This window comes from Panthera onca, chromosome B1 (genome assembly GCF_046562875.1).
Source record: "Panthera onca isolate mPanOnc1 chromosome B1, mPanOnc1 haplotype 2, whole genome shotgun sequence".
NCBI lineage: Eukaryota > Metazoa > Chordata > Mammalia > Carnivora > Felidae > Panthera > Panthera onca.
This window is the reverse complement of record NC_138342.1, coordinates 151,274,245-151,288,752: the sequence shown is the minus strand read 5'-3', so window position 1 is coordinate 151,288,752 and position 14,508 is coordinate 151,274,245. Positions and strand designations below refer to the sequence as shown.

General features: G+C 32.5%; 1 protein-coding gene across 3 annotated transcripts in view; it reads left to right on the top strand.

Annotated features, from left to right (window-relative positions):
- The first annotated feature begins 11,231 nt into the window (after positions 1–11,231).
- The window catches only part of GLRA3 (glycine receptor alpha 3), a 235,028-nt gene continuing 231,751 nt past the window's right edge, over positions 11,232–14,508 (top strand). For all 3 annotated transcript variants that reach the window (XM_078445598.2, XM_078445600.1, XM_078445597.1), the window contains exon 1: positions 11,232–11,769. In XM_078445598.2, coding sequence (XP_078301724.2) covers positions 11,699–11,769 — 71 coding nt within the window. In that variant the 5' untranslated portion in view covers positions 11,232–11,698. The remainder of the gene's footprint in view (positions 11,770–14,508) is intronic.

Genomic DNA, 14,508 nt, shown 5'->3' with positions numbered 1-14,508 from the left:
TTGAGATCATGACCTGAATCAAAGTCCGATGCTTAACTGACTGAGCCACCCAGGCACCCCCAAATTTCCCCTTTTTAAAATGATACTAGTCATACTGCATTAGGATCCCTCCTAATGATTTATTTTAACTTGATCATGTCTATAAAGATTCTATCTCCAAATAAGGTCACATTCTGAGGTACTAAAGGTTAAGAATCCAAACACACCTCTTTTCAGGGGTCATGATTCAACTCACAACAGCCATATTTAGGTCAACTGTCTATGATACTTTATGTATATATAAAATGATACTTTGCCTAATATATCAGTGAAGGCCTGGATTGGTCCTGACCCCACATACCATAAATGTGGGCAAACTGTAACACAAAATTCTGGAGGTGGATAGAATAATAAAAGGACTCTAGTTCAGAGGACCTGAAGGGATCATGAGAACCACAAACACATTATCATAAGCAATCCTAGAATTTCACATGTATGTTTTACACATTACCAGCTGAACATAAATGAGAATTTTATAAAACACTCAAAGGTGTTTGCTACTACAGAAGTTTTTAATTTTATCTATAAACCACCCTTTTCGGTTATTTATTTGCATTTTCACCAGAGTAAAAGGTAAAACATAAAATATTGCCTTTCCAAAACATTAAAACAAAGAAAAAAGAAAAAACCTTACAAGTTTAAAGGAGGTCATTGAGTTTAATCACTATATTTAGTGTCAAGTGGGAGCTCTCTAGTAAAACAACTCTGAGTCTGCATTTCAATTAAGTTTAGAGAAAGGTGGGGGAGGGGGGAGTTGCAGAGGAAAAAAAGCTTTAGTCTGAAGATTCAAAAGTAAAAGAATTAATGAGCCATGTTAAGTGACAATTTTTTGTTAAAGAGGATAGTTAATAGCTATTTAACTAAATGGACTTTTAGAAACATTCTAAAATATGCCGCTCGAAAATATTTTTTATAAAGTTTCCTAATTTAAAAAGGGAGAGTAGGCAATTTTCTATTGCAATCAAATACACAACAATGGGCTCACAACCATTAGATTAATTGGTTTTATATCATGTGTATTCTCATTATCACTATATAAGTTCTATATTGATCCCACGTTCTTGGAACAATTGGTATTATTGATTAAATTTAATTTTGTCAATCTGTTGGCTCTAAAATTTTGCCCCATAATTTAATTTGAATTCCTTACCTACAAATAAAGTTGAACATCTTAAGTTACATAAATGACCTATTTCTTCTTTTTTTTAATTCCTGTTCATGAAATCTTTCCATGTTTGTTTTGTATTGTCAGTCTTTATTCTTCTTGATTTTGTTAAAGAAATATTCTACATATCCATACTTTGTCTACTATATTTTTATGTTATTTTTAAGGAAACATCTGTCTACAAATACTTTGACAACTATATTATAATAATATATTATATTATTATTAAATTTGTCAAATATTTGGCTTTCATGATCATCTAGTTTATCTTTGTTTTCCACTTTATTTTTCCTCCTGCATTTATTCTTTCTTTCTACACTTATGAACATCCAGTTGTTCATTCCAACATCCAAAAGATGTATCATATATTGTTAATTTTCAGCCTTGATTTATGAACATTTAACAGTACACATTTCTAATTAATCACCAGTTTAGCTGCTTTTAATATGCATTTTATTATCATTAAGCTTATTTTGTGATTTGATATATATTTATATATTTGTTTGTACCCACGAGTTTCTTAATGCATAGTTATTCATTTTAACTTGATTAAATATCAGTCATAAATGCATTCTCTGAAATGATGGCACTTCTTTAAATTAGTTGAAACTTATAGAATACATTATTATGTTCACTTTTTACAGATGTTCAACACATGCCTAAAAAGTGCTTAATTTGGAGGAGGTAACATTGTATATTCATTACATAAAATTTGTTTACTATACACACACACACTATATATATGTATATACTAAATGATGTATTTATAATATATAAAATAAACACTATATATATATATATATATATATATATATATATAGTTTCATAATTTATATCCCGATTTTTTGTAAGCTTGATCTAACAGCCATTGAATAGTATGTTAAAATGCCTTTTTTGGATGCCTGGGTGGCTCAGTTGGTTAAGCATCTGACTTCTGCTCAGGTCATGATCTCACAGTTTGAGTTCAAGCCCCACATTGGGCTCTCTGCTGTTAGTGCAGAGCCTGCTTCAGATTTTCTGTCTCCCTCTCTCTCTGTCCCTCCCCTGCTCATGCTCTCTCTCTCTCTCTCTCTTAAAAATAAAATAAACATTTAAAAAAGTTTCTTTTTAAAAATGCCATTTTTTTTTTTGTATTACAAGTTTTAAAGTTATATTTTTAAGTGCATACATATTTAGAAGTTTCATGTCTTTCTGGTGAAAATTTTTCATTACATAAAGACCCTTTTTGTGTGTAAATATGCAATTTTCTTCAATTTTGTTTAATATTAGTGTGGCTACACCAGCTTTTATCTATCATCTATCTATCTATCTATCTATCTATCTATCATCTATCTATCCATTTTTTATTGGTTAACAGTGCCCTGATGTACTTTCTTCTCCTCTTACTTTTATCCTTCCTGATATCCTTTAGTTTACTTCTGGTTCCTACAAACTGTATATAGCTGTTACTCCTTATTTTCATTTTTAAAAATAACCTTTTGTCTGTAGTGGATTTTGAGAACTTTTCTTTGACTTCAGTATTATGTAGTTGTATTGACACTGATTTTCTCATTGACCAGACTCTACTCAGCCTCCCCTAGGCTTTTCTGACTTTTGGACTTTTGAGTTCATCTTTGCATTGTCTAATTTTAGCAAGAATTCTGCTAAATTATTTTAATAAGAACCCCACATCCTCAATTTCTGATAGCCATTGGCATCTAATCATGGTCCTTATTCCCCACCGTACCCCAGGTCAGCTGGACTGCCTGCAGCAAGAATCCTGTTAGGTCACTTTAGCCAGAACCACCACCCCTCCCCCGCCCCTGTTTCCTCTAGTAAATTTTATCAAATGACCTGCACCCTGCTCTTTGGCTATTAATTTCTACTTGCCGAAGCTATATTTGGAGTTGAGTTTGATTTCTCTCCCCCACTGCAACATTTCATCTCTGTGGTCAAATACCCATACCCCTTCAATAAAGCCTTTCTTACCATGCTTTCACAATTGTCATTGAAAGTTGTTTTTTGTTTTGTTTTGTTTTGTTTTTCTTCTTTAATAGTACTAACTGAGATGAGTCTAGTTGTAGTTTTCTGTCTACTTGCCCCACTGGGACATTTTGCGCTTCTATAAGGTTAGAACAATGCCTTTAATCATTTTGATAAAAATTTCAGGTATTTATTTCTTCATATTTTACTTACCCCCATTTAATTTATACCTTTTTGGGAAGAAGGGGAGAAACACAAATCTGATGTCTGCTGAAAATTATGAATCTCTTCTCCATGTCTTTAAAACTACTTTGAATATTTTTGACTCTGTTGGCCCATATTGTATATTTTTTCAGATCTACCTTCCAATCCACTAATTCCCTTTTGGGATATTTAATCTGCTGCTTCAACTATCCAAAGTTGTTGTTTTTTTTTTTTTTTTTTTTTTTTATCTTTCATAATTTTTACTTCTAGATACTTCCTTGGTTATTTTTCAGACCTATCTGGCCAATTTATAGTTCCAGTCATATTTTTATTCTTTTCACATAGTAAATGCACTTATTGTATATTCTCTAGTCATTATTCCAACATTTAGCCTCTGCTCTTCTAATTTTTTTAACTGCTTTGCTGACTATAATTCATGGTGGCCTATCTATTTGTGTGATTTTTTTTTGGGGGGGGGTGGGTATTGGATGTATGTTCCTTGAAACTTTATCTATGGGAATTCTTTCAAACTTGGTCTTAAGATATATTCCTCCAGAGAGTATCTATAGCTGTTTCTGCAAGATTTCTAGGACACGATAATCACAGCACAACTTAAATACATATTTGAAACTTGGCATTCATGTGGCCTTAGGAGGTATCAATTCTGGCTCAAAAACTTTGTGTAGGTTTGTTTTGGCAAATAACTTTTCACTGAGAGTTGTCTGCCTCCATTAAGAGCTAAAGCTGAGACAGACAAGTTTCCTTCTCAGAATCCTTTGGAATATGGACAGTTTTTCCTATGGTTATAGTTTTTCCTGTGGTGGATAGTTGCTTCCTATGGTTATTAATTCTTGGGATTTCTGGTTTAAAAGACATAAGGGCATCTAAGTAGCTCAGTAGGTTAACTGTGGAACTTCAGCTCAGGTCATGATCTCATGGTTTGTGGGTTCGAGCCCCGCATTAGGCTCTGCACTGACCGCTCTGAGCTTGGAACCGGCTTCAGATTCTGTGCCTGCCTCTCTCTCACTGCCCCTCCTCTGCTTGTGCTCTCTCTCTCTCTCTCAAAAATAAATAAATATACATTAAAAAAAAAAAAGACATAACTCTTTAGGCCTTTGTTTGAGCTATAGTCCTTGCCTCCAAGTCACTATCAGGCAAAAACTGAAGCTCTAACCAAGAGGATCAGCTGGTTACTGCTGGAATCCTTACAGCTTTAGGCTTCACTTGCTTTTTCAGTTTCCTGCTCTTTCATTGGTTTGGGCAGATTTCTGTGCAATCTCAGCTAAGCATTTAGGTTCTTTAAGCAAATATTTTCCTAGTCTTTAGGTATGTATGAGATGATTGTTTTTTTAAAGGATATTTACTCTTTCAAAAATACCAGATATAAACTGTTAAGGAAATCTTAAAGACAGTGGAAAGAATATTGGGAGCAATAATTTCCCCATAAAATTCATATAAATTTTTGTCATTTTCATAAATTAGAAATTAATAGTCAAAATCATAAAGTATTTATTAGCTGTATGAATTTATGGATTTTACTTGCTTCTATATAGGCAAATTATTAATTATTGCACATTATTACATATTTTGGTTATTATATAGTCACTTTGTTATGTAGTTAATATGTCAAATAGATAAGTTCTTAATGTTTCTTCTTACTATGTTTGTGGCTAAACTGTGGAGATTAATATATGCATTATTAGTTTATCCTACAAAGTAATAGAATTGCAATATTTAGACTTCAAACACAAGTGGTTAGCTATTGCCTAGGAATCAAATTTCAGTAGTAGTTCACGTCCTACAGCTGACCTTTTTGTTAATGAAGTAAAAAATATTATTTTAGAAATAAATCAATATAAGTATGTAAAGGGATTGCTGAACTTTTCAAGGTGTTTTTTGTTTTTTTTTTTTTTTTTTTTTGCCTGGAAATTTAACAACATATGTCAGTATTCATCATTTTCAAATTAAGTCAGAGTTTTGGAGAAAATATTTTATTGAATTTCTTATGAAGTGGTATTATTACCCATTTTGAGAAATAAAATGTACTCCAATCTGTAGTTGAGTGCCATAAGCAATTTAGTGTGTGATGAAATATATATGACACTAAAAGAATCATACTCATAAGTCCCCTCAGATCAAAAATGAAAAGGATACAAGTTAAAGTTGTGATGTTTTGCATTTTATTTGTTTGGAAGCTTTTTTTTTATATTTCAACATGTAAGAGATGGAAAATCTACCCCATGAGAAAATTGCCTCAGGAGTGTAAGTATGAAATGGGGGTTTTATTGAATTAATAAGTGGAGGAAGATATCTCTGCCATTACAACCATGTTAACATATTATTAACCATCCAGAAAACTCAGCAACAATTTTTAACTTTGTGCATTATTTGACCAATATTTATGGCCATCTGTGATATGCTTCAAGCTTCTTTTTCACTACTTTCCTTCAGTCACCCCCACCCCCTGTTTTTATACCAATAATATAAATTGAGATATTGGAAAAGCCATTTAAAATTTTTGAACCTCAGTTTCTTCATCATTAAAACATAGATAAGATTATGTATACCTTAGAGTCTTGAGAGCAGAAATTAAGATAATATGCAAAGTATTCAATACAGTAGTTAACTACACAAATGTTATCATTCAAAATTATTCACCCCACTGTTTTCTCTTTTATGCTTTTGAAGATATTTTACCCTCCTCTTACAAAGTTTTTTTCATTATAAATTCTAAAAATTAACTGTGCATTGGTTTCAAAGCTTTGCTAAATGTCCCTTACCTTATGAAGATTTTCCAATTGTCTCATACTTTCCATTTTAAAGTAATTCATTTGAATTCCCATAAGCATTTCTCTTTGTATCCTTCAGTACTTACATTCTATGAGATACAACGAATATTCATGTATATCTTACATATTATATAGATTGCAGCTCCTCTGGGACAAGATTTGTTTTTCATTCACATGTGTATTCAGGAAGCACCTAAGATGATGCATATTATAAATTCTATATTTGTTGATAAATGCGTTGTTTGAAGAAATAATTTGGAGGTACTGTTGCAAGTTGTGCCTACTTGATACCAAAAATTCAGAGAAAAAAATGAAATATTCAATAAATTAACTGCTTCTAATATCCTACTATTTAAGATCACCTAAGGAAATATGGCAAATTACCACTACTATCTGGAGAAAAAGATGACAAGCCTGAGTGAGTATTAAAATAGTAAAAATTACAATATAGTGGATAATATTCATCTTACTGATAAGGCACTCTCAGAGTGAACTGAGGGCACACATATAAACTTGAAGGTTACTTTCAGATGGCAAAGGAATATATTTGACCTGGAAAGAACACCATAATATAAATATCTTAAATAATTATGAAGAAAGAATGGGCTAAAAGAGATTAGTAAGAATGGACTCTAGAAAAGGGACAACCAAAGAGCAGAGGATGTGGATTCATTCATTCATTCATTCACTCAGCAGATACTTCCTAATGTGCCAGACACTGTGCTAACATAACGATGCATATTGCCCCTGCCTTTCAAGAGTATTGAAACAAAGGCAAACATCAAATTATAATTGAATCTATGAAGGATATGAATCCTGATTTAAAGGTAAAAGGGATATTTTTGAAAGGAAAGAAAGAAAGAAAGAAAGAAAGAAAGAAAGAAAGAAAAGAAATGGAAAGAGAGAAAAGAAAGAAAAGAAAAGAAAAGAAAAGAAAAGAAAAGAAAAGAAGGAAAAGAAAGAAAAGAAGGAAAGAAAAATTCACTCATACTCTGAATTAAAGGCTAGAAAAAGACTAGACACAAGAAGCCGAAATGGAAGAGTGTTTGAAGTAGAGAAATCATGAGATAAGGAACAGCTTATGTTACTGGTGCATAGTGGTGAAAAGGGAGACTAGTAAAAATTTGAGGAATTTGCCGATTGAAAATCATTCAGAGCCTTGTCATCTGTAAAGAGAACTGTGGATTTTTTCAAGCCCAGCTTTTGGTCTTCTGATTGTTATTCTAAATTCCTGTGGATTTTAGTCTATTGCAATGGAAAGGCATTAATGGGTTTTAGGAATACAAGTGGCATCATCTGATTTACTAAAACAAACAAAAGAAACAAATAAAAACTCTTTAATATTCACAAGGGAGAATTACAGGGGAATCAGAGAGCAAACAGGAGGAACAATTAGGAGGCTGTTGCTGAGATTCCTGTGAGAAACTTTGTATCTTGAACAAGGAAATGGAGATAAATTATTAGATATTTCTACCACTATTCCAAAAGAGGTACTTGATCTGCCAACATGTCATGATTATTATGAATCAGATCCCTGTACAAAAGATAAATTCACTAAGCTCACTTACTTGGTGATAATATCTACCTCTGCGATAAGATTAATTCTCTTCTATTTGATTTGTTCTGAACAAGTGACTTTCTTTTAAAAATTTTTTTTCTTAATGTTTATTTATTTTTGAGAGAGACAGAGACAGAACATGAGTGGGGGAGGGGCAGGGAGAGAAGGAGACAGAGTCTGAAGCAGGCTCCAGGCTCCGAACTGTCAGCACAGAGCCTGACGCAGGGCTCAAACTCACGACCTGTGAGATCATGATCTGAGCCAAAGTCAGACACTCTACCTACTGAGCCACTCAGGCACCCCTGAACAAGTGACTTTCTGATTGATTCCTAAATTAAAACTTTCTTTCAACTTTCCCAGAGAGTGTTAATTGAAATATGTGAATATTCTAATTATTCCAAAAAATGACATTACTTTTTATAACTTTTTAAACTGGCATTTTACTTATACATAACTTTTTGATGAGATGATTAGAATGACCCCATATGACTGAACCTGATCAACTCTCAGTAAACTATTTCTAACCCCATACTACATTGACTTCAAAAAAAGTAACTCTTTTACTAAATTGCAAATCATTTTATCTATCTATCTATCTATCTATCTATCTATATTATCACATGTTTTAGATCATAGGCAGTAATAACTGAGCATCTGATAAAAGTTTTACATTAGATTGAATTTGATTTACTTTTCTCTAGGTTAGTCAATATACATACAGTTTGAGACAATAGTAGAAATACACTATTAAAGATAGCTCAGTGGGACTAGACAATTGGTGCCAAAGGCACCAAGTTCAAGTTTAATATTTTCAACTTGCTAAATTTGTGGGTGTGTAACCATCACTTAACCACTGCAGGCTACAATTACTTCCTTTGTAGAAGGAAAGTATTAAATCTGATGAAGATTAATATCACATTCAGCTCTGAAATCCCATGTCTTAGATAACATAAAATATCATCTGTTAGTTCAAGAGAGAAATAATAAAGGCAATAAGGAGAAGAGCAGAGATTTGAGCAAATCAGAATCCAGCTTAATTTTATATAAATGGACTAGTCAGTTATTCATCAGCCACAGAATGGTCTTTTTTCCAAAAACACATTCATTTCCTTACCCGTCCAATCAGGACTATTATTCTCAAAAGAATAAAATTTATGAGAATAGCTGTCACAAATATGTAGATGCATGAAATTCATTTTGACCTTATAGAAATTAAAAGCAAACAATATAAAAATCCATAGACAAGAAGCCCTGGAAAATTAATCATTACATGTTAACTCAAAGAAACAAAGCACTACAACCCACACTTTGATTAATTTCTGATTTACTTAGTCAAAATTAATCTAGTACCCAATGTAGTGTAACAAATTCACAAATCTAATTCAAAAAATATATATTGTTTCTAATATGATTATTAATGCATTCAAAAATTATTGAGTATCTACTATATGCTAGGTTCTATTCTAAATAATGGTCATTAGCCTTACTGCAGTGACAAGTCAAACAAATAAAAGAGGAGGATCATAGCTTTTCATAAATAATTTGAAGGAATAATATTGGTTTTGTGAAAAAAACATTAATCTGGAGGTTCCATATTACTGTCCTCTTACATGACATTTACACTCAAAAACTGATTGACTAGGTATATATTAATTTGATAAAGTATAATATTTACATGTTTTAATATTAATAATGAGATGAAATAGCTAAAATTATCATCTTTTAAGCTGTCATGTAACCTAACTATCCAGATTAATGCAAACACAGAATTTTAAATGTTGTGCATTAATTTGCTCACTTAAATAAACTTCCATTGGTTGCTTCCTTGGGACCAGAGAATGAATCTCAGAGGTAATTTAACTCAATTCCCTCAATGGATATATTTTTAAAGATATATTAAATAAAGATATTTTTTAAAGTAGATTAGTTTTCCAAAGATACCCAATTAGATAGTGGAAACAAGGTAAGGAATTCAGGTCTCCCTGAAATATAATAAGTTTTGTTTCTTTTATTATGTGTGGTATTTAAAAGAATTATTGCTGTTCAAAGAATGACCAACTAAAAAGAATTTGTTCTTAGTGAGCTTTCAAAAGGTTCATTGAAAAATTGAGTTAATTAAAATTGTATGAGCCTTCTCAGGTACAAATATTCATGGGTAGAAGCAGTGATATTTATTATGAGACTTCTGGAAGTTTGTAATTTAAATCAGAAAACAAAGATGCAGAAAGAGACAGATACAGTAATAACATATAAAAATAAATAAAAAAATTCTTTATTCTCACTAAATGTAAATAAGCTTGTCTACTAAAGAATAAAAAAAGATTTTTTTTTCACTGTGTCCTCATTTGAGAGGGTGAGAAGGTAATGACTTATACCTTTCCAGTTAAACAAAGAATTACAGGGTAGTCAATATGTCAATTGCTGCTGGAATTTAATTAACAAGAAAATGTTTGTGTGAAAGAGTAAGAAGACATTCTTGGCATGTAGTTTAGTCATTGAGAAAGTTAAGTGATTAAAAAGGGGCTTTCAGAATAAATATCTAAGGGAGTTTAAGGGAAAAGCTAAGATTCAAGTAATGAAAGCTTTAGTCCTGGTTGATAGTAAATAAAAGCCACTATAAAGATCTAATAGCATAGGTATTAGTCCTTTTTAAATTCTATTTTGAGATACATGAATAAATATGCACATAACATACGCACTCATACACACACACTTTTCCTTTCTAGTCTTCCAATTCAAATCCCCATATAAGGGAGGGGGGTGGGCTGGGCGAGAGGGAGGGAGAGAGAGGAGAGGGAGATGTACGTGGACGATGGAAGAAAAGATGTACCATATGACCTAGTTGTCCCCTTCACTTGAATTTATTATTAAGATATGGAAAGTGTGTACGGAAAAAAAAATGTTGGGTGGCATTGTGCCTCTAAGTAGTCATCTCTTTAGATTTCCCACCTTCATCTTTTTAGAACCCTTATTACAACTGAAGAAAACTCAACTTAGTCCACTCAACAATGTTTCCTGGCCAGAAGGAAGCTGGCTAGTGTTATGAGAATTTTAGAAGCAGCTGGTTCTCCTGTTCTGCTGATGCTCATGAACCATATTCTCTGCTCTTCTCTAGCCTTTTCTAAGGGTTTGGGTTTACTGTTGACTCCTGCATTTTGATATGAGGTCAAAGAGATGGGGTCACATCTGAAAAGACCTTTCTTCCCAAATTGTGCCTTTTCCCGGAAGAAAATAGAAAAGGGTCTCTCCAGCGCTGTTTTGCTACCTAATTCACAAAAGCCGCTGACTTTCCCAATGCTTAGTCCTGAGGCTTTCTTCCCTCAACTCCCTCCAGTCAGAGTTAAGGCTCTGCACCAGTTATTCACTGCTTTTTTTAAAGGGTAAAGTGCTAAGCACGGCCTACGGAGATGAGTAGCCTGCCACTCAGTCCCGCTGTGCGGTCGTGATTGGAGAACAGAACAGTGTCGTTTGGCTCCGCCCCCGCTTCCCTTTGCCGCGCTAGCGGTGTCGGGTTTTACTCAAAGGTGGAGAGTGGGATTCGGCGGGCGGCGCTAGGAGCAGGTGAAGAAGCATCCTTGTTCCGGCTGTTGCTGTTATTCTTTCTCCGGTGTCTGAGTCTGGGAAGGACAAGCTTTCTTTGCTGCTAGAGCTTCAGTGAACTGTTGCCCAGAACCTAGGCACTTCAGACATTTCATCTCACCCCTTATTCCGCGTTCACTGTGTAAACCACCTGCACATTTGTAACCCTGTGAATCTTCCTTCTGCTCAATGCCCAGAGAAGGGGTCTAAAGGGAATTTCAAGTGTTTGAAAGAAAGGGTCTTTGCCGACTGCGGGGAGCTGTCTAAGGTGCTGAAGCTTTCCAGGCGTTCGTCTCCTGCAACACCACGCAGAGTTAGATTGCACATTTTTCGTTCCTGGCTTTCTCATCCCCCATGCCTTGGATAAGATTAATTTCAGGATCGTGAAAATCTCTCCGTATCATGGCCCACGTGAGACACTTTCGGACATTCGTTTCAGGATTTTACTTCTGGGAAGCAGCACTGTTACTCAGGTGAGTCCACTTGTATTTAACAGTTGAAGAATTCATTTAAGCCTGTGCACTAGATTTCAACCACTTGTTATTGATGAAGTCGAGAATGCAATTCGAAATTGCATTGAAAGTATCCCTTAAATCGTATTGTTGTCTACCTAAAACTGTCTAGCAGTCTATCAAGATCCCTAAAAACATGTAACTTTGCTCTATTTTCACTATATAGTGCTTTTTAAGTAACTGGCCTCATATTATTTGCAGCTAAGATTACCTTTGGAAAATTATTTCCAAAACCTAGGTCTTCTTTCTCAAATTGCTTTTGGAGTTTCATTTTTCTAAGTGAAATACAAATTCTGAGTGTTACTCTTTTTTTTTGAAAGTTACAAAACATTTAGTAATTAGAAGTAATTAGAAGTAATTAAATGGCAAAAAAATCTAGAACATAAGCATTTACTTATCAGAGAAATTCTGAGCATTATTGATACATCCAGAGGTTAAGTTAAATAAATAAATAACACTTAAGGCCTTGTAAGTACCAATTCTAAAGGGCTTAGGTCAGGTAATACGTGAGAGCAAAGTCATAAATAAATCATTAGATATGTTTTATGTCAAGAATAATCTTTTGAGAGAAAGTGATACTACAATAAACCTACTAAAGAATAAAATTGTTTTATGATATGTAATTTTCTTATCATGTCCAGTCATATTTGGTGGGATTTATTTATTTATTTTTTAATAGAGACTAGTCAAAAGATCAGATAATTTAACTCCTATTCTTAAAAAAATTTTTTTTGAGATTACTTATTTATTTTGAGAGAAATAGAGAGAACATGCATGAGCAGGGAAGGGGCACAGAGAAAGTAACCCCTATTCTTAATACAACAATATATAAGCAAGATTCTTCTCATACAGACTTTTGAACCACCAATGTAAATTTTAATTTACTAGTGTAAATACCTTAAGATTTCATTTTTATGGCTCTCAAGCTTTTCAAGAGAATTAAAATCAAATAATTGGAATAACTAAGTTGTGTGTATATTAATTTCTATTTGAAGTATGTAAATATTGTCTTCTGGGTTGCTATGTCAGTTTTTCACCTTTGGGCACCTTAGAAAAACATAGCGTATCTCATAAAAACTGCCTTACAGGAAGTTATGTTATTTTGATATAACTGTAGTAAGAGGAATTAATTGTGAAGGTTATTATAATTTCAAAATTATTTTTTTGAAGTATGGGTTGAACCACTGTAAACTAGGATATTTTCAGTGAAAAATATTTTAATGTGACTAAATTTTTATAACGACAATTGTCACAAATTTTACTATTTGTGACATGATTAAAACAAAGAGTGTAACATTTTTATATTTATAAAAATTTCATGGACAGGGGTACAAAATTCATGTTTTAAGTGAAATGGGTTATTTTACTTTAATTATTTCTTAATATCTTAGATGACGGTATGCATTTTTTTTTCAAATAAATCAGAATAGCTTAGTGGTAGACACTTAGTTAGGAAGTTTAATGTCAGTAACTAAACCATTTTGGTCATTAAGGTCAAATTTGTATACTGGTAATTCACTATATTTGTTATAATATATTCTTAAGTATATAATCTTCACCAGTACATCCTTTGATTTTTGTCTAGTTTTATTTAAATTAACACAAATTTTATTTCAAATTGATGATCATAATTTTAAAAACGTACCTTCATTAATATTAAATAATTGTAATTTAAAATGCTCTTTGTGAATAATCCAAAAATGCAATCCCTTGAAAAATACATACCCAGTATAGAAGTTTGTGCGATACATATATTCTTTATCAAGTTTTTCCTTTCTTCTTTTATAAATTGAATAAAATTTTTCTCTTAGACTGGTCTTAGATGAGAGTAATTCATTGCTCTATGAAGAACTTTAATCATTTAAATTTTTTAATCATTTAAATTAAAAATTTAGGGGTGCCTGGGTGACTCAGTCAGTTAAGTGCTGACTTTCGCTCAGGTCATGATCTTGTGGCTAGTGAGTCTGAGCCCCACGTTGGTCTCTGTGCTGATAGCTCAGAGCCTGGAGCCTGTTTCAGAATCTGTGTCACCCAATCTCTCTCTCTCTGCCCTTTCTCCACTCATGCTCTCTCTCTGTCTCACTCTCTGTCAAAAATAAAAATAAAAATAAAATAAAATAAAATAAAATAAAATAAAATAATAAAAAAGTAAATATATTTATTTTCAGTGATGCCCCTTAAAAGAAAATTTCCTATAGTTAAAAAAAAAAAAAAAAAAAAAAGCAAAGCTCCTTCTACTGGAAATATTTTGTAAAATAAATATCTTTAGGAAAACTATTCTTTATCACTAAGTCTGCTCGTATTGAATGAAAAGGAAATATAAAAGAAAAAATGAAAACAAAAAGTATTTAGTATTAATTTATAAATGTATCTAACTTAAAAATACTTTTTAGGGCAATTTGGAGGCAAGAATTGCAACTGGAAACATATATTTTTATAATTAAATAATTTACTAATATAAGCTTTTCATAAGCTTTAAAGATTTTAAAAAATCTTATTGAGATGTAATATACACACAGATACATACACAAATAATAAGCTCCCATGTGAAGTTTCACAAAGATAACACACTCATGTGAAGAGACCATGGATCAAGAAGTAGAATTGCCCTCAAAAAACTAAAAATGAACTAACATATGATCTGGTAGTCCCAGTTCTGGTTATTTATCTGAAAGAATTAAAGTCAGGATATTGAAGAGG